The following is a 19,597-nucleotide window of genomic DNA, read 5'->3' on the forward strand; positions in this document are numbered from 1 at the left end:
CAAGGGCGGGGTCGCAAGGCTATTGCGGGGAGGAGAGTCACCGTACTGTCATCTTTGCATCTGTGCTGCCTTCAGAGCTGGGTGGCTAGAGAGCATCTGTCCGGGTGCCCAGCTCTGAAGGCAGTGCAGAAATAAGGCTGGCAGTATCGCAATGCCCCACCCACAACAGCCTTGTAGTTCCTTTTGGGTCAAGACCCCAGTTTGAGAAACGCTGTATACTTTTGTATACTTTTCCCCTATAGTACAGTATATAGGGTAAAAGTCCACAAAACACCAGATTTCCCCGTCCTTGACATGTTTTTCATGGCCGTGAATTTGATAGGGCCCTAGTCACATCACAGACCCAGATCCCTCACCTAGGGACTCCCTGACAGGTGTCACCCTTGCTCCCCCGCATGCCAGTTGTGACAAGTTCCTGCTATATCCTTGCAAGACTTAGTTCTATTAAGTTTATGTTTTATCGTGGGCTAGAACTGTATGTAAACTCTCTAGGGGGAATGTGACGTGTGAAACCGGGGAGTTCAGAAGACTATATTGAAAATGGGCTGGACAAGTGTGGACAGTTGGGACAATACATTTCCTGGGAATACCTAGGGAAAGGTTAATGCAAATTCCCCAACTCTGGTTATGCAAAACCCCAGCCTTTTACGCCCTAAGGAGAGGGAGAGTGTCTGCTGATTACCTGTTGCAGAAGGCCAAGATCAAAGACATGAGTGGTATACAGAAACAGCTGATCTGCCCAGCCTGGGTTCTGGTTCTGGATCTTTGTTGGATATGAACTTGTAACCACAGGAAAAAACCAGTTGTGGATTTTGAAGGACTGACGCCTAACAGAGTCCTAGGTAGGAGTTGGGGGGTGACCTCTGGTAAGCTTTCTAGCATGCATGCAGGTTCTTTTATTGCTTTAATGTGCTTTCGCTGGAATGCTTTTACCTTAAGACTAAATGTGCTTGCTTAGCTGGAACTGGGTGGTAACTTACACCTCTGGGCAATACACTGGGCATAGCCTCTAAAGAGAAAGCAAAGCACAGGCGCTGTCTTTCTAGGCAGACCGGCTTGCTGGGAATTTGACATGGTAAACCAGGGGACCGTGTAGCATTAAAATCCCTGGTTAGGAAGGAGTGAGGCACGGCTCTCCGCCCAAGAGACACGACAACTGGGAGCTGGAAGCCTAACGTGGACCATGAATGGGGACTACTGGTGCAGCTATCCTGAAACTGGATACCAGCGCCCCCTTACTGGGTACTCACCCTGCCAGGAGCTAAGCCAAGTGCACCCCTTGCCCCCTGAGAAATGCTGCCTCAGATCCCCCTCCTCACCAAGTGCCCTGACCTCCTATTGGGCCTGGCTTAGGGCCCAATCCTGCAAGTTCCCTGTTGGGCTTCCCCTGTGAGGTTCTGAGAAGGAGAGCCAGTAGCCCACCCTCAGCTCTGTATACACACAATGCCAAGTTAGGATGAGCGGCTCCCCTCCCCACCCCCGCCAGAGTAGAGGAAGCAGGCTCCATTTCAAAGGTGTTTATTTACTGAAAATCAAAGAGCAACATAAGACAGGGCTTTAAAGTACCATGGGAAATAAAAGAGTCCTGCACAGGCTGGTTATTCAGGGTGGCTCGTTCCTAAAACAGGGATTTGGGAGGGTTGCTCTCAAATAAGCCTTTTGTGAGACTATGCAGAACCCCTGATGGTAGGGATGGGTCCAGACTAGAGCCAACACCTGCCAGGTCAAATTCTGAGCCCACTTTTGGATCTAAATGTTGTGGTTTGAACCTGTCGCTATCGACTTTCCAGAACACTAATGTCACATTCAACAGTGCAGAGAAACCAGAAGAGCTTTTGCCTCTGCAACTCCTGCCGGTTGAAACAGCCTTCTGCATCTCTCCACACCTCTGTGACTCACCAGATCCCTTGCAGTCTGGGCTGAAATCCTCTCCTTTTCCTCCTGTGTGGTCATTCCTCTCTCCCTTGGCTAAAATGTTTGAACTGGGTGACTGCATTACCAAACTTTCTAAACGGTTCTGGGACCCATTGTGTGCGACAGGCACTGGTCAGAGACCAGCCGTGTGGTTTCAGAGTGAAAATGAGCAAGCGAGCAGGGCAGAGAGTGGCTGCTTCACGGGTACTGGGACAAATAGACCTGGGCAGTGGTGTCCCAGAGACAGCCTGGCTCTGGTGTGAAGAGGTTTTTGCCTCTGATACATTGCACAAGGGGGCCCTGCGTCCCCTTGGAGCAGCTGTGGCGAATGCAGCGATTTGTGTGCCTTGATCACAGCCCTGTGCGTGAACTGTTCTGTCACAAGGCTGGCAGAACCCCTTGGCACGGATACACCATCCATCTTCACTGGGGAAAGAAAACGCACCAGGGAAATCCTGCATTGGGAACCCATGGGTAGGGATGGCAGGGACATGAGGTGCTCCACATTGCAGCTCTCCGAGCTTCTCATGCTGGAAGATCAGTGCTGATAAGGGATTCTTTGGGTCCAGTGCAATTTGTGGTGGGTTCTGAGCGTTACCCATAGCCTGGGGCTGCAAGAGAACTTGGCTTCTGCATCGTACTGGGCCAAAACGAGGATTTTAGTTGCCAGAGATATGGGTCTGAATGTTTACAGTGCAGCTCTGTGTGTGTGTGCACTGCATGTCCGTGTGTGTCTGTACCGTGTGGGTGTGTCTACACGCCTAAGCCTTTGTGTGCATCTGCACAGCTGAATATTTGTGTGTTTATGGCCCGGGTGCACACAGAGATGCACACACATATCGGGTGCGTGTGCATTGAGTGAGCCCATATGCGGTGCGGTGGGCATACATGTGTGCCCACGGCGTTTGTGTGGGTGCTCTAGCATGTGTGTACCTGCACACGCAGCTCAGGTAGAAAACTCGCAGCCCTCTGGGTCACGCAGCTCTTTTGTCAGCACTCACAAAACACACATCACCTGTGCTCTGAGAATCAAGAAGAATCAGCTGCATGAGCGTGAGCTCCAGAAACACGTAAACACCTTCACTGTCGTGAGGGGGAGAGACGAGTTTCTGCCAGGGTTAGGCTGTGATCCAAAGGCCCGGGCCTGAGTCTCTGAGGAGCGAATGTACAGGGACCATTCCCCCCTGCACATCCCAAAGTGAGGACGCCGCCAACCCTGGCTCAGGGTCTCGTCACGGCTGCTGCTGGTACTGGCCCTCTGTGGCAGTGAAAAAGTCCTCAAGAACGCTCTTCATGTACTCAAAGGTGGGGCGCTCCTCTGGGCTCTCCTTCCAGCAGTGCATCATCAGTCCATACAGCTCCTCTGGGCAGTTGTCGGGCTGAGGCATTCGGTAACCGCGCTCCAAGTTCTGTATCACTTCTGGATTAGTCATCCCTGTGGTCACAACACACAGCCCTGAATTAGGAACCAGCCAAGTCAGGGTGCAATTTACATACCACAGGGCTGGGAGCCCTTCCCCACAGCCTGTGATCCTGCACTCTTCCCTGCTGCACCTCTGACTGATCCAATCTGGGACTGGAGTAGCTGGGCGTGTCCCCGAGACAGTGAGGGACTTACTATTTTTCCAACTTTATGCACAGTGTACGTACAGGTACACACACACACGCTGTGAAGTCCTGACCTGGATAAGGGATCCGGCCGTAGGTGACAATCTCAGTCAGGAGGATTCCAAATGACCAAACATCAGACTTGATGGTGAATGTCCCATAATTAATGGCTTCTGGTGCTGTCCACTTAATGGGGAACTTGGCTCCTGAAATACGAAAGGGGATTTAAAAAATAAAAGGTTAAGGCTGACCTGGGACCTTCCCTACCTGCCCTCATCACTTACACCTTCTCCCGTTGCTTAGACTCATCCCCTTCCTTCCCCATCACTGCCCATCTCAGAGATGTATCAGCACACTCAATGTCTTTTGGGAGCCTCCCGATGCCTTGGGCAGCCCATGCTCGGGGCAGCAATTGGGAGAGTGGTTGGTTGTTGTTTCAATTCCCATCCCCACTCAGCCTGCTGGGGCAGGAAACACAGAATCCCCAGATCCAACACCCACAGCCACCCCTGGAAAATCTCTGACAATATTCACAGGAATCAAAGACCCGCCGCAAAAGGCCCCTAACTGGATTCTACACTGGCACTGTCCAAGGTTTTATTATTTGGAAGCACCATTCTCATTTGTCCAGAATGCAAGGTTATGGGCAGTTTTATCCATTTCTACAGAAGCCACCATTCCAGCCATCAGTAAAGAAAAGCTTTAATCCAGGGGATGCCTGAGCAGTGCCCTTGTCAAGGTGTTATGCCGGGATTTTAGCTTGCAGACAACTAACTACAAGCTAACTAGCTATAGATCCCTGCACTGTTCCATCAGGCTGGCTGACTCATTCCATGCTCCCAGCTTTCTACACTGGGCTCGTGCCAGGGTTTGTGACCCACACACTCACTACTGTCAGAGCCAATCCAGAACCAGCGATGGTCCCAAGCTGGAAGGAGAAACTGAGAGGCCTAAAGGCCACAGGAAACCCATGGAGACTGACTTTGTAACCAAGTGAAACAAACTGAAAGACACGCTCTTCTTCTCTGCACAAAGTGTAAAGGTGTGGCCCCGAGCCAGCGCGAATGCTGTGCCTATCCTCGGAGAAAGGAAGGAGGAGGTGGAAAGAGGGTCATGCCTGAGCCAATGAATCACACAAGGACCCAGGGTATAAAAACCTGCTTTGGCACTGAGAAAGATGCCTAGACACATCTCACAGACTGCTGATGTGCAGACTTGGGCGTCATCTGCACATCTCATCAGGGCCCCAGAGTTACTGAAACTGACCTGAGCGATGGAGCCAGCCTGCCCAACCCTAGAACAGATGCCAACTCTGGCCTTTTAGTGCTGGCTGTTCCTGCATGAGCCACCAGAGAGGGCTCTAATCCTACAGGACTGATGTGAGTTACAGGGCAATCAATGTCTGGAGGAGCAGCCCCTCCGCTCTAGAGAGGTTATAAATGTTTTCCCCTGCTGCTCTCGCTGGCTTTGGAGAGCAGGGGGCAACCAGGCTGTTCTCTCCATGTGTGTGTAGGTCCCTTACTGAAGAAAACAGTCGTGACCCCATAACCTGTAAAGATCCTGCTCTCACACTGGGAGGGGCTGCCTCTAGCCCTTCTCCCCCATGCCCCACAGAGCTCCTCGCACCCCATCCCACACGAGGAGGGGCTGAGTCCAGACCTCAAACCCCCTCTGCTCCCTGCTGAGCTCCCCCCACAGCCTACCATGAGTGGGGGGTTGTCTCTGCACCCCTGAATCCCTTTCCCTCGCACTTCAGTTATACCAGAACATTTGAGCAGAGCCTCCTGCCCATCCTGGCCAGTGCGAGGTCTCAGCCCTGTTCCCGGATCTGGGAGACGCCAGCCTGTTTCTACCAGAGATGTTCTCTGGCGCACAATGCTCCAGCTGAAGCAGCTCCAGGTCCCAGCTCACCTCTGCAGGACCCACCCCCCAGGCCCAGCTCAGGCTGCAGCATCCTGTGCGGCTCGGGCTCACCAAGAGCTGCAAAGAGCTCAGATACACAGGGGCGACAGGTTACTTGTGGTGGGCTCCCACTTCCTCGCTGGGCTGGGATGTTACTGCGAGGCTGTGGGTGTCTATATTCAGCCTGCTGCTGGTCTCCCCCCTGCAGGAGGAGAGACGCCGAGAGATGTGTCAGGCCGGCATCCTGCCACGAGCTAGAGTTTCCAATGCTACATGGGCGGGTGGCGGGGGAAGAGGTTCACTGCAGCTCACCCTCTGTGCAAGGCATTCACGAGCAGTGATCAGTGCCTTAGCCGGTAACCTCGTGCATCCCTCAAACACTTTCCACAGCAGAGGAGCCCAACCTAGAGCCGCACAGTCTCACTGAAATGCAGCCGCCCAGGAGGTGGAGGGTAGTCACGTGGAGCAAAACCCTGACTCGCAAGAAGTGCCCTGGGGTCTTTAATTTCCAGGCAGAGAAGAGGATTTCTAGATTCCCCCCTCTCCGATGACCCACCCAGGGTAAACGGCATGAAATCCTATTGCTGTCAATGGTAGATATTAGTCAGCTCTAGAGGGGTTTGAACTCACGGCTGCAGAAGCCTGTTTCAAACCTGGCCACCAGTGAATGCTCCTGTTTAGGAGGAGCTGGGGGGATTCCCTCATCCCTCCAGCTCCTCCAGATCCTCCTCCCAATCCTGCTCCCCCAGGGCAGAACCAGGGCGATCAGGGAGGTGTGAAATCCACCCCGCTCCTCTGATCACCCAGCAGAGGAGCGGTGCTGCAGGAGGGGGAAGACAGCAGCAGCAAGGGGCTCCATGGGGGCAGGAGACCCCCCTAAACTGGAACTGGAGGATCAGATTGAGAGAGAAGCTGGGGCAATTGTCCCTGCAACCTTTCAGTGGGCACATCAAACACAACACCGCTGCCCTGCTGCAAGGGCCCATTCCAGCCTTGGGAGCTCTGCCCCCCTGCTGTCACGGCCCACACCTGCCCAGGAAACCCCACCACCCTGCTTCCCAGAGAGGGGCACCCCAGCTGGCAGGGTGGAGCGGGGGAGGTGGCGGACGCACCCTCCCGGGCTGTGTACTCATTGTCCTCGATGAGCCGAGCCAGCCCGAAGTCAGCAATCTTACAGCAGAGGGTCTCTGACACCAGGATGTTGGCAGCTCGCAGGTCGCGGTGGATGTAATTCTTCTCCTCAATGAAGGCCATTCCCTCTGCGATCTGGGGAGGTGGGGCACAGAGGGGCCGTTACACATGGCAGGGGAGACTGAGGCTCTGCTCCTGCAATCTCAGTTCCAGCCCCACCTCGTTGCTCGGGCCTCAGCTAGTCAAGCATCTCCTGCAGATCTCAGGGCCGGGGGCCATGTGGTGGCAGGTGTGGGGGGCAGAGGAGAAGGAAAGACACAGAGGGAAAATTCCTTCTCCGCTGGATATGGGGGGTGGGGGGCTTACTGACAGTAAACCTGAGGGAGTGATGGCTGCTGGGGCTAGCACTGGGTGCAGGGCAGACAGGTGCTGGACAAACTCCTTCCGCCCCAATGCTGCCCATCCCTCTCGGTTCTAACCAGCAGGCCCTTGCTCTTCCTGTCCTGCCCCACCCCACAGCTCTGCCGATGCCCCTCAATCCCGACACGCAGCCCCCGTCACTGTCCAGCCTCTCAGTCATGATGAAGTATGTCAGAATGTAGGGCTCTGCATGGATGGGCCCATCCATTCCCAGGGTATCAGGCTGAGACTCTCTCTCATCACCTGAGCACAAAGCCCTAGGGAACATTAACCCCCTGTGCCCCTGGAGACAGACTCTGCCAGCTTGTCCCCAGCCCGGCACCATCCCTACCCAGTTCCCACCTCCTGGCGCTCCCCCTCCTCACCTGTGCTGCCATATCCAGCAATTTGTTAATGGTGAGTCCGATTCCTTCGGGGGTCTTGAGAAAATCCACCAGGCTCCCTGCAACAGGACCAGCCCCAGTCAATGCTAGCCCTGCCCGGAGGGCAGCCCTCTTGGGAACCAGCTCGGCCACCCTCAGACCCAGCACCAGACAGTCTCCGTCCATCAGGGCAGGGCTTCTCAAAGGTGCAAGGCCTCTATTTGGCCTGGGTTGTTCAGACAGGGGCCAGGACTGATTTGCTAAAACACAACCTGGCCCAGTTGGATGAACAATGAGCCAGTGCAGGACCAGACTGGGTTGGGTTCACGGGGTGGGGAAGGAGGTTATTGCTCCCTTTGCTGGTTTGTCATCATGTGATTTCCCTGTGAACCCATGAGCTTGCCCCCTATAAACCCCTCCCCCCCCATTGCTCCACAATCAATTCACACACACAGGCAGCGGTGAGCTGGAGCCGGTTCGCACTGGTTCGCTAAAACCAGTTGTTAAATTTAGAAGCCCTTTGAGAACCGGTTGTTCCCTTTGAGAACCGGTTGTTCCGCGAGGGGGAACCGGTTCTAAAAAGGCTTCTAAATTCAACTGGCCCAAAGTGGCGCCTTAGGCGCCGACTCCATGGGTGCTCCAGCCCTGGAGCACCCAAGGGGAAAATTTGGTGGGTGCAGAGCACCCACCGGCAGCTCCCCGCCCCGCGCCCAGCCCACCTCCACGCCCCGCTCTGTTTCTCTGCCCCGCCAGGCTTCCCGCAAATCAGCTGTTCGCGCGGGAAGCTGGGGGGGCTGAGAAGCAGGCGGTGGCTTCCCGCTCAGGCCCAGGGAGCAGAGGTGAGCTGGGGAGGACACAAGGAGGGCTGCCCGCGCTGCAGCAGGTAACCCGGGGGGGGAAGGGGGGGCGCAGCAGGTAACCCGGGGGGGGGGGCGTGCAGGGGAACCGCTCCCCACCCCAGCTCACCTCTGCCTCCCTCAGCCTGAGCGCGAAGCTGCCGCCTGCTTCTCAGCCCTCCCCAGCTTCCTGCCGCGGGTGATTCGCGGGAAGCCGGGGGCCGGGGGGGGGGAAGTGGAGAAGCAGAGTGGGGCGGTGGGTTCAGGGGAGGAGGCGGAGCGGAGGTGAGCTGGGGCCGGGCGCAGGACGGGGAGCTGCCAGTGGGGTTTCTGCACCCACCAAATTTTCCCCATGGGGGCTCCACCCCCGGAGCACCCCCAGAGTCGGCGCCTAAGGCGCCACTTTTGATGTGATCAGTGGGGGAGCGGCCACTCCCCCTGTTCCCCCCATAGCTATGCTCCCCTGCCCCTAGGAGCCAGAGGGACCTGCTGGATGCTTCCTGGGAGCTGCCCCAGGTAAGCACCCCTGGGACTCCCCACCTCGACCCCCGGCAGGTGCCTCTAGCTCTTAGGGGTGGGGTGGGCACCCACTACAGTGGCCCACAAGACCCTCCTGCCCGGTTCTGGGGGCAGTCAGGGGACAGGGGAGGGGGGTGGATGGGGCAGGGGTCCTGAGGCGGGGGGCATCAAGGAACACAGGGGGGTGGATGTGGCAGGAGTCCCGGGGGACAGAGGTGGGCAACGACCCCCTCGTGGGGTGAGGAGGGAACCGGTTGTTAAGATTTTGGCAGCTCATCACTGCACACAGGCACCATGCAGTGTGAAGCACCCCCATAACGACAGACCTGGGACCCTCTGAGAAACATTCCCCAAGGACCCCTATAAGCCCCCCATCGTCCCATGGGAGGATCATACTGAGAAATCAACTCCTTGCAAACTTCTTGAGCAACATGACCCAAGTCTAGAAATAGACCTGAACAACCCTGGAGTTGGCTGGGTGGCCTGGGTCCCATCAGCCTTTCTGCTCAATAGCCAAACATAACAGACAGGCGCGTTTCCTCTGGCAGAGCCGCCAGCTCTCAGAGGAAGGGAGCGTGACTCTGCTATGGAGCCGGCGAGACAGAGAAGGGCCATGCTGAACCCCCTGGATGTGTCCCTTGTGACTCTTGCTTAGCAGCCCTCTGAACTGGACTCCTGCCTTCTATGACACTCTTGCCAGGAAGCTCACAGCTCTGCTGAAGTTGGCACGGAGTGGAGGCAAGCAGGAAAGGGAGAGCTGTCTGTAGGTCTCTGTCTCTCCCTATCCCATCCAGCCGGCCTCCCTCCTCCTCTGCCAGGATTAGTTTGTCCAGGTTCACTGTCACACCCTCTGGATAATGGAGGTCGTGACCCAAACCCACTGCTCTTGGCTCTCAGAGCAGGCAAAGGAAATGAAAGGCTGCGTGAGACAATATGCAGCGCCTGCCGGCAGGACTAGAATAGCCCTAGCGCCACGAGCCCAGGGTGGTTTCCTGTCTCATTAGTAATGAGACAGGGGAACGCCAGGCTCAGGGTCAGCTCTCCAAGGGAGTGGGGAGTTCAGATGGAGCCCAGTTCTAGGGGAAAAAGCAGGACAGGGCAATTAAGAGGCTTTGCAGTAACAGTGCCCCTCTTGGGGCCGCTTCCACCACGCAGCGCTCTGCAAACAACTAGCAGTTAAGCGCCAAACCCTGTCATCACTAGCTGACTGCCATCATCCCCATACTAAGGCTGGGGAAACTGAGGCACGGGGTGTTGGAGTGACTCACCCAAGGTCACACAGTGAGTAAGTGGCAGGGCTGGGAACAGAACCCAGGCGTCCTGGCTCCTGAGTCTGCTCTAACAGCTGGACCACACTTCTGCCCTATTCAGTCTCTCATTGGAGTAGCCTTTGGTGGGTGGGGGGGTCACTGGGAATCGAGCAAGAGCCGTAGGCACCTCCAAGCTGAGCACAAGCCTGGAGGAAGGGACGGAAGCCTCTGGATGAGCCCATAGGGCTTTACCGGCCTCCCCCAGGCCTAGTTCTCTGCTCTGGGCTCCCTGCCAGTTCTTGCTGCAGATGCTCCTCAGCTGAAGCTCTCTGCACAAAGCAGGAGGGTAGCAGGAGCTGCAGGGGTACCGGCTGGTGGATCTCCCCAAACTGACGGCAGCCCCTCATCAGGCCGGGCTGGGCCTGGCTCCCCACCCTACAAGGCTCCTGGGGAGTGCACGGCTAGGGATGGCAGGGCAGCTCCCGGCGGGTTCACCTTTCTCCATGTACTCCGTGATGATGTAGATGGGCTCCTGGGTCACCACGGCGTAGAGCCGCACCAGCTTGCGGTGCTGCAGGCTCTTCATGAGGTTGGCTTCTGCCAGGAAGGCGCTGGGGGACATGCTGCCCTGCTTCAGATTCTTAATGGCCACCTTGGTGTGACCGTTATAGTAACCTGCAGAGAGATGGGGCAGGGGGCAAGGAGGGAGAGGAGGCCCGTGTTACCGCAGTGAGTGGCTAGCACGATCCTCCTGCCACTACACTGTCAGCCTGGGGCCCAGCCGGCACTGCTGGGAGGGAGCTCACAACAGCGGAGACTTGGGTCCAATCCATCCCTGGTGTGACTCCATTGACTTGCCCTCCCCCAAGGGAGCTCACACAGCAGGGGTCCTATACAGCAGTGAGTGGGGGGGGCGTTGGAGACACAAAGACCACTCAGCCCCTCCAATCTGTGCCCAGAGAGAGGAAACAGCAGGTACAAAGCGACTGTTGCAGACGGCGTCCATAGGGCACCGTGCGTGGGAGTTACGCAGCTTCGTGATCAGCACTTACTCCCCTGGGGGGAATCTCTAGTCACACTTCAACCCGGGGGCAGGGGGGTTACTCATGGTTCTTGGTCAACAAGAGAGACGAAGCCACGGGGGTCTGACCTTTGACACCCTGCCCTTCAGAGCCAAAAGCTCCTGGACCGGGGTAGCTAGTGGGGTGCTAACCCTACCTCTCCCCCGCACCCCTGTTCCCAACAGCCATCTCCGGCGGGGCCCTCAGTCCTCGCCCCCACCCTGCAAACCCCTCCTGGGCTAGGCTGCAGAAACGGAGCACACAGGGGCAGGGCAGCCCAGCAGGACCCATGCCACTGTCTGACCCAACAGTCAAGGGGACGCAGAGTGGGGAGGGCCCGAGAGAGAGAGGAGCTTGTGCCCATTGCAATGGCAGGTTCAATCTATGCGTTATGGTGCTGCAACAGGACCCCCTGCCACCCTGCACCATGGCAGCCCCTCCCTTCCGGCCAGGGGAGAGGACGCCAGCCACAGCGGGGGCTGAAGAGCCTTGCAGGGTGTTCCTCGCTGGCATGGGGAGGGACAGACGAGCTCAGGCACCAGGCCCGCTCTAGGTGTCTGAAGGAAGCCCCCACCACAAGGTGCCAGGGTGAGACAGGAGACTGTGCCCTCCTGCTCTCCCTCCAGCTGCCACAGCACCGGGCGGTTTCACGATTTGCTCTTTTTGTCACAGCGCAGCTCAGAGACACAAGCCCTCGGAGCAGCAGCTGGTCCCGGATACCAGAGCGACAGCCACAACAAGGGCTTTTCTGATGCGCACGATTCTTATCAGTGCGGTACAAAACTGCCAACAGCTCCTATGCCAGGCGGCGCTCCTCATGCCCAGAACACAGAGCCAGGCCCTGGATGCACGCACTCTCCACACCCCGCCTGGGACCGGGCAGCCCAAACCCAAAGGAAGTTGGGTTCTCTGTCTGAGCACTGAGACCCAGGCCTGTCTCCACTAGCGCCTGGCATGAGGCCAGGGCGGGAGTGGAGTGGGAAGAGGCTGGGGAGACATTGAGCCTGATTGTCAGTTACTTGGTTGGGGCAGGAGTGGAAGGTGGGATAGAAGTGGCATTAAGATATCTTTGCGCTCCGCATATTCTGGGCAGTGCAGGGGTCTACCTGGCTCCTGGTGTAAGATAGAGCAGCCTCTGGACTGCTCTAGCTTACGTTTTCCTTCCCTTTGGTCCCTGGGAAGCAGGTAATAGCTGCCGTGCAGTGTACTCCAGCCACGCCCTGATCCACTCCCTCTACCAGGGGCTAGGTTAGGACCCTTATCCATCTCTATGCCAGCCGAGGGCTATTTCCACCCCCTTTTCACCAGGGCAGTACAAAAGGCCTCAGGGGAAGGTCTGTGAAGAGGAGGGGAGAGAAGCTAGGGAGTGCTGAGCAGATCCAGGGCCCACTCAGAGACTGAAGCCAGAACTCAGGTGCTTTGAGGTCCAGCTCCCACGTGGCTCTGTGCTGCCGTGTGCTGTCCTGGATTATTTGCCTGGCAGCCTTTGGACGCTGGATGAGAAATGCCCCCAGACAGGAAGCTCCACTGTCTGGGTAGTGCTGGCTGCTGTATACCTAGAAATCCCTGGGCCACGCTGAATTTCCCTTGAAAGCTGAAGTCCCTGGAGCACGACTGCCGTGGCTTTCCACTGGGGGCTGCAGCAATCGTAGTGGGGAGTGACGCCCTGGGAGTGTTAGCCAGACTGACCCCTGGGGTCATGCCCCCGGCATATACCCCCTGGAGTGCCAGCCACCCTGCACACCACAGGAGCACCGAGGCCGACGGGCCCTGTTTGCTAGTGCAGCCTCGCGAGAGCCGAGCTTTGCAGCTGTGCACTGGGGCGGGGGTTGCAGGCACTGGGCCAGAGCACCCGGGGCGAGAGAAGAAGGATGCAGGCCTGGCCTGCCTTGCTGGCCAGTGATAATGGCACCACCCCTCCCTTCCTCTTCTTGGCAGCCAGTGGGGCCGGGGTTAGGGGTGAGCCAAAAGTAAAGCAGCAGGCAGGACAAGTAGAGAGTGTGGGGGGAACCCAGCCACATGGAGGGAACTGTGGCCACCTCCCTCCCTGGCACCAAAGGCCTGGTGATGGGCAGGGCCGGGTGAGACACGTCCCTCAGCAGGCCCTGTCTCCCCCTCCCTTTGCATCCCACTTGGGACGCAGCTGGGCCTCTGTCCAGTGCAGCCTCGTCTGTGAGTGAGAAGCCAAAGGAAAGGGGAACAGACACCTTGGCTGGGCCTGGGAGCCAGTCTCTGGGCAAGTCTCTGCTCCCTTGTACTGCTGAGCCCCAAGGTCTGTTTCTGCCTCTTTTCACCCTGGGCCAGCCCGTCGCCCTGGCGGGAGCGGGAAGAAGCTGCACTGAGCTTGGGAGCTGGGCTCGTGAATCAGGGCTGGCTTTGTCCCTGGGAGGGACTGGCAGCCCCTATTTACCCACAGGACAGGCACAGCCCCGGGCTGGGGGAAGGGACGGCTTCCCCCTCATCCTGGTCCCCTGCCCATGGGCCTCAACCTATCCCACAGGCCAGTTCAGTGCGGGGGGTCCAGCCCCACTGTTCCAATCCCGCTGCACCATGCCCAGGTGCAAATGACAGCATGAGGCACTGGTGAGCCACGCCAAACCGGGCAATTAGCCAGGGGCAAAGAGCCATCTGCTGGGAATGATGTTGGATCCCTACACAGCCGGGCTGGAGTATGTATCCAACCTTGGAGAATCCTCTTACCAGGCCCCTGAGCCTCCCTTCCCCACACCATCCTATGCTGTGTAGGGCAGGAGTCCTCACGTCCATTACACCTACACACTCCTTCCAACCACAGCCCTGGCCCTGCCTGGCAGAGTCTGGCTAACCGTCCAGCACCCATCATCACTGCCCTGGGTGGGGTCGCAAGCCTGCCTCTCCCCAGGGTCTTGGTTCTTGCACCCCCCCAGAAGACAAAGTGCCCGAAGACGGTCCTGGAACAAGTCCTACCCCATCACCTCCTCTCCCTTCTTCCGCTGGCCACAGCCCTGGGGAGAACTTCCTTCCAGGATGCAGATACAAGGAGAGAAGCTGAGTCAGCAATCAGGTGCCCCGAGGAACCGCAACCACAGTGCCAGTCGGATACAGGCAAGAGTGACAGCGGAAGGCAAGGGGGCAGAGAGCCAAGCAGGGGGCCTCCCTTCCGGGCCTCTCCTCGATATTGCTAAATATACTGTAATAAACCCAGGGCCACTAAGGAATGCCTCAGCTGTCACTATTCTGCACCCCCTGGACACCAGCAAGGATGGAACCCTGATCCCCCTGCACCAAAAGCACAGGCCTGCTCGAGCTGCAGGAGACTCTCCATTCCCTACTGGCAGTATAGGGCCTATGACTCACAATCAATGAGTTTTGTTTCCATCCGGCAAAGGGCAGCGGTGCTTATGCACACTAGTCAGTTACAGTATTAAACCCAACCCTTAAATGTAGCTGAGATCCATGTTTATTCACAATGTGACCTCATTGTTTGGAGGCTGGGGGTCCTGCTGTCCTCTCGCCGCACCCCGTGACCCCTCCTCCAGCCCTTGGCTGAAGATGCCTGCAGGCAGCGTTTGGGAGCCTGTCAGGGCCATTCCTAAAAGCCAGCTGGAGGGGGATTCTGCACATAAGCAGACATTCCCCTGGCCATGCCAGGGAGCTGAGCCCACCAGTGCCACTCCACACCCAGTGACTGGCCTGCCTGTCAGCGTCACCCACCTCTTGGCCCGTGTCATGGCTGCTGCTTTACTCACCCATCCAGACCTCTCCGAACTGCCCCGCTCCCAGCTTTTCCACCAGCTTGAGAGTTTCCCGAGGCACCTCCCATTCGTCCTGCCACCAGGGCTTCTGCGGCTTCTGGTTCTGGCAGGGCTTGCCCAGGCGGGTGCATAGTCCATCTGTATTGCCTGCAGGGCGGGGACCAGGGGAGGCAAATCAAGGGGTAAACATGAGCCCGCATGGAAGAGCAAAGGGGGCGCACGCAGGATGGGGCGAGGGAGTGCAGCCATGGCCAGGCACTACACGTGCTGCTCGTCCTGTCAGTGACTCGTGACCAGCTTTTGCGGATCGATTTGTCCAGAGCGAAAGCTCATTCGCCTTTACGAGAGGAGACGAAACACAACTCGGCCTCAGAGACAGACTGCACAGTTCCCCGTCCCAGCCTCTCCCTGCAGGAGGCGCTGTGGGGTATAGGGTTTAGGCCCTGACTCTGGGGCAGTCCACAGCTCCTGGCACCCCAGCCTCTCCCTGCAGGAGGCGCTGTGGGGTATAGGGTTTAGGCCCTGACTCTGGGGCAGTCCACAGCTCCTGGCACCCCAGCCTCTCCCTGCAGGAGGCGCTGTGGGGTATAGGGTTTAGGCCCTGACTCTGGGGCAGTCCACAGCTCCTGGCACCCCAGCCTCTCCCTGCAGAAGGCGCTGTGGGGTATAGGGTTTAGGCCCTGACTCTGGGGCAGTCCACAGCTCCTGGCACCCCAGCCTCTCCCTGCAGGCGGCGCTGTGGGGCGCGGGGGCCGAGAGCTGTTGGGTGTGTCCATGGGAGGTGGAACCGCAGTGGTTCCCGCAGTGATAAGTGGAAGTTTCAGTGCCCACCCCCCTCTCCTCGCAGCGCCCGGGGCCTTACGTGTGTAATACTCCACCAGCTCATGCAGGCTGCTGAAGGTGATGCGAGGGGAGATGTAGTACCCCCCATTGTCCATGTTCCGGATCTTGTAGTGCTTCACCGTCTCGCCTTGGCTTTGGTCGAAGTCCCTCACTGATAGGGAGAAGGAACCTAGCGAGGCCGACATGAAACAAGGAATGAGGCCGCTGCGGGCTTGGTCTCCTTTTCTCCCCTTGAAGACTCCTGCCCCACAGTTCCTGCTCCCCTGCCCACCCTCCCGTAGGGGACTCCCGGAGCAAACCTGGACCGTGCCAGGCACCGGCAGAGGTGCGCCAACATGCTGTAAGAGGCGGCTTCTCTTCAGGCCAATGCTGAGTCCATCGGAGAGATGCCAGGGAATGTTGGCCAATAAAAGGCCAAATCCTTCTCCCACGGCCGTCACCACAGCACCACAACAGTCTTGAGCTCTGGGCTGTTTGTACCATCCCCATAGCCAGGGTAAGACAGTGCAGAATGGCAAGTATCTGCTCCTCTGCTTTATAACCTGAGCAGCTGAATGCCAGGAGGAGGGGAGCATCCCCACACACAGCCCAGGTGTGCAAAAACGCACACACACCCATATAGGAAAAAGTGTGGTACAGTTGTGGGTTTGCTGGGAGGAAGCCCACTGCCAGAGGCCCAGCTGGCACTGTCAGGGCACTGCTATGGGGAAGCTCACGCTGACAGTAGCCTTAGTGGTACAATCAGGCTATTAAAGAATTGGATTGCCCGTAGAGTAGCAGATGGAGTTAACACGGTGCATTCAGAGCACCAGGCAGGCTCAGAGGTGCCAGACACGGACACAGGTTACCTTTGGTGGATTCGCTCTCCCGAATCAGGAAAGAGCCATGCGTGTTCCCGGAGGCCAGGAGCTGTCGCTCAGCGTCCTTCCTGCTGAGGTTTTTGAAGAACCAGCTGCATGGACCAAGACAGAGTTAGTGTCACGCAGGCTCGTGCTCCCCTACCCCATTGCCAGCCCCCACGCCAGCAGAGACCCGACCAAAGATGCCTCGCTGTGCTCCCGAGGAGGACAGGAATCCGGGATCCATTGGGGCTCACGTTGCCCAGTCCCCTCCCCCCCTAAGACCGGGGGCATGTTTCCTAGCGCTGCAGCCAGGCTCAGAGCAAATATGGCCAGGGCTGAGACTTCCCTCTGGGGGCATGGGCTGGGGGGAGAATATTGAACTCAGACGACACATCCACTCACGGTTCCGGCTCCAGGCTGTTCACCCTGGCGACGAAGTTATAAGGAATGTACCCTTCCTGGCCAGTGGTGAGCGATTGGGCCTTCCACCACTCCCCACTCCTGAAACGAGACCAGAAGACAGGCCAGCGTCAGCCCCCCAGTCCTGCTAGGGAGGGACGTTTCCGCTGGCACAGCGGTCTTGGTAGAAAGAGGCCAGTGGGGCCTCAGACTGGCATGGGGAAGATGCTCCCAGCTGGCTGGGAAGGTGGCAGATTGCCTGGTGATGCTGGCTCATTTGAGGGTCGTCCCGCCCCCACTTCTTACCTTATTGTCCAATGGGCGCTTCCCTCTCACTTGTAGCTTATTGCTAGATGCAGCCACATCCCCTTCTCCCTCCCTGAGGCAGGAGTGCAGGGTGCTGAGGGCCCTGCCTGCCTCCAGATCTGGGGTCTCACCAGGAAACTGCAGGCAATCCCCTGGCCGCAGGACCCCTCCCAGGCAGGTGCTCGTCCAGCAGCACTGACCGACCCATAAGCCTGCAAGGCTGGCTGGAGAGAGCATGCTCCAAGTGGCTCTCCAATGCATGGCTTAGTGTGAGTGGGGAAAAGGCAACAGACTTACTCCTCCAGAAGTCGGAGCGTCTCCCCCTTCTGGAGCCCCAGGTCGCCATCGTGAGTTGGTTCATAGTCATACAAAACTACCACTAGTTTATCTGGAAAGAAAAGCAAGAGATCTCTTTAGAGGAGGCTGGACAGAGGCCAGGTGTATCAGGGGCCTGACAGTGACCTGTGGAGCCTTTCACCACCAGGATGCTAGTTTGGCCCCAGCCCCTGTCAATTAACTATTGCCACCTGATGGCTGTTTCGGGGCTTACATGAAATGAGTTTGACAGGGCTCAACCCAGCGTCCAATGAGCGCTAATTGGAAGTCTCTGCAGAACAGTTGTAAAGGCTGGAGCCCGAGAGGTGGCCCCTCTGGGTCAGAGTGGAAGAAGCCTGTGGTTGGGGGCAGAACTGGGGGGAATTCAGAATTTCTGTCCTGTGGGAAATGCCGAGAATTCAAAATCGGGTTCTGCCCTGAACCAGGAGGAAAAGTTGAAATGCCCAGGATTTTTCCTCAAACAATATATTCCACAAATCTTTCATTTCAGCCCTAGGGAAGCATTCCATTTTGGCATTGATCCTTTTTACTGTTAGTTTTATTCTATTATGAATGTGATCATTTCCCACAAAAAAACATCGATGAAATGGACCCGTTCCCACAAAAGGGTTTGATTTTGTACAATCAGCGTTTGCCAACGGCAAACACATCTGCTGGAACATTTTCAACCTGCCCCAGGAGGGGGTAAAATTTGCACTGGGGCTGTGTGCACAAGAGAGGACTCCATGCTCCATGGGCCGTTGATCAGGCACTGTCCAAGAGCACTCAGTTTAGATCCACACAAGCTAGAGGGAGCACTGAGAGGGGAAGAAAAGCAAAGAGAATGAGAAGAAGAGGAAGAGGACGGGCTCAACTCTCCCATGCACTGCGCCTTACATTGTCTATTACACCCGCACAAAGTGGGAGTAAAAATTCTACCCTCCTTTTGCACGGAAGTGAGTGATGGCACAAGGTGCAGGGCAAGAGAGGGTCCGGCCCAACGTGTCTCTATGAATGGCTAAAGGTGACTTATTGGAAAGACTTCACCTTTGGGAGCCACGTTGCAACCATGCACTTTCTGGGACTAACTCATTTGCACAGAACCCGCTAGTGACTCAGAGTCTGGGCAGCTTCCCCAGGACCGGAGACCCCTTTTCCCCTAGCGTTCTGGTCTGCGGGTACCAACCTTGCATAGGAGAGCAGGGCGGAGAAGGAATTTCATAGGACACCAAAGGATCACGCACCTCGGAGCCATTGTGTGTCAGCCTCTGGAGGGAAGAAAAGAGACCAGAGTGAAGGGGATTTCTCTGATTTTCTCTTCTAGAAGGAACTCCCACCCCCGCACCCAGTTTCTTCCAGTCTCCCCCTCACACTGTCCTCTCAGATTCACTTCCTCCCCAGCAAGGCGTTACCAAGGGCTTCCCCTTCCATCTTCCTGAGTGAGGAGTTTCTCTGTGCTTTGGGTTCACAGGGTCCTCCTTAGCTATACAAGACCCCAAATGCTCGGCACTGCGGAGCTGCTGCAAGTCTCAAATATGGCCTCAAGTATGGCCATTTCCTCCAGCAATGCCAGTCCAAAAGAGCATGATCCCTATGAAAGGCCCCCTTCCCCACCCCGATGCTGTGATGAGAGGCGAGCTCTCCCCCATCTCCCTCACCTGGGATTTACTAGCCGGGTCTATGGGGTAATTGCAACGCTCACAGATGTCAATGTTCTCGATCCAGTCTTCGTCATAATCAGAACTGCAACAACAGCCCATGGTCCCTGCAGGAAGAGGGGGACAAGAGCCAGAGGCTGTGAAAAGGGAGGGTCCAGGTCTTCATTCCTCACCCAGAGGGACCTGAACATCCAGGCACAAACCAAATGCAAACGGGCCCATCCCTGGAATGCAGGCAAGTCTCCCCACAAGTAACAGGTCGGGTTGGAATCCAGTCTCCTCCCTGGTTCTAAAGGAGGCCTCAATCGCATCAGACCCCAGAGGGCAGGGAAGAACTAGGTGTTGGCTCCTCCATAGGCACAGGGCTCAGTTGTGGGGCTGAGGCATAGCATGGGGCCATCCCCGACCAGGGGGCATTTAAGGAGGAAATATGCCTCTGGGGCTCCCACCCCTTTCTAGGTTGATGTGTGGTCTTCAGTTGTCACTCAGTGCTTAAG

General features: G+C 57.2%; 1 protein-coding gene across 1 annotated transcript in view; it reads right to left on the minus strand.

The window, feature by feature from the left end:
* Positions 1-1,522: 1,522 nt before the first annotated feature.
* LCK (LCK proto-oncogene, Src family tyrosine kinase) overlaps positions 1,523-19,597 on the minus strand; it is a 31,216-nt gene continuing 13,141 nt past the window's right edge. Inside the window, exons 2-13 of the mRNA XM_084609720.1 lie at positions 19,101-19,207; positions 18,629-18,710; positions 17,425-17,515; positions 16,825-16,923; positions 16,429-16,532; positions 15,600-15,749; positions 14,732-14,884; positions 10,438-10,617; positions 7,341-7,417; positions 6,537-6,690; positions 3,597-3,728; positions 1,523-3,349 (exon numbers count right to left, since the gene is read on the minus strand). Coding sequence (XP_084465846.1) covers positions 3,147-3,349; positions 3,597-3,728; positions 6,537-6,690; positions 7,341-7,417; positions 10,438-10,617; positions 14,732-14,884; positions 15,600-15,749; positions 16,429-16,532; positions 16,825-16,923; positions 17,425-17,515; positions 18,629-18,710; positions 19,101-19,202 — 1,527 coding nt within the window. The 5' untranslated portion in view covers positions 19,203-19,207 and the 3' untranslated portion in view covers positions 1,523-3,146. The remainder of the gene's footprint in view (positions 3,350-3,596; positions 3,729-6,536; positions 6,691-7,340; positions 7,418-10,437; positions 10,618-14,731; positions 14,885-15,599; positions 15,750-16,428; positions 16,533-16,824; positions 16,924-17,424; positions 17,516-18,628; positions 18,711-19,100; positions 19,208-19,597) is intronic.

The sequence above is a fragment of the Lepidochelys olivacea genome (assembly GCF_965140295.1).
Source record: "Lepidochelys olivacea isolate rLepOli2 genome assembly, chromosome: 19".
Taxonomy (NCBI): domain Eukaryota; kingdom Metazoa; phylum Chordata; order Testudines; family Cheloniidae; genus Lepidochelys; species Lepidochelys olivacea.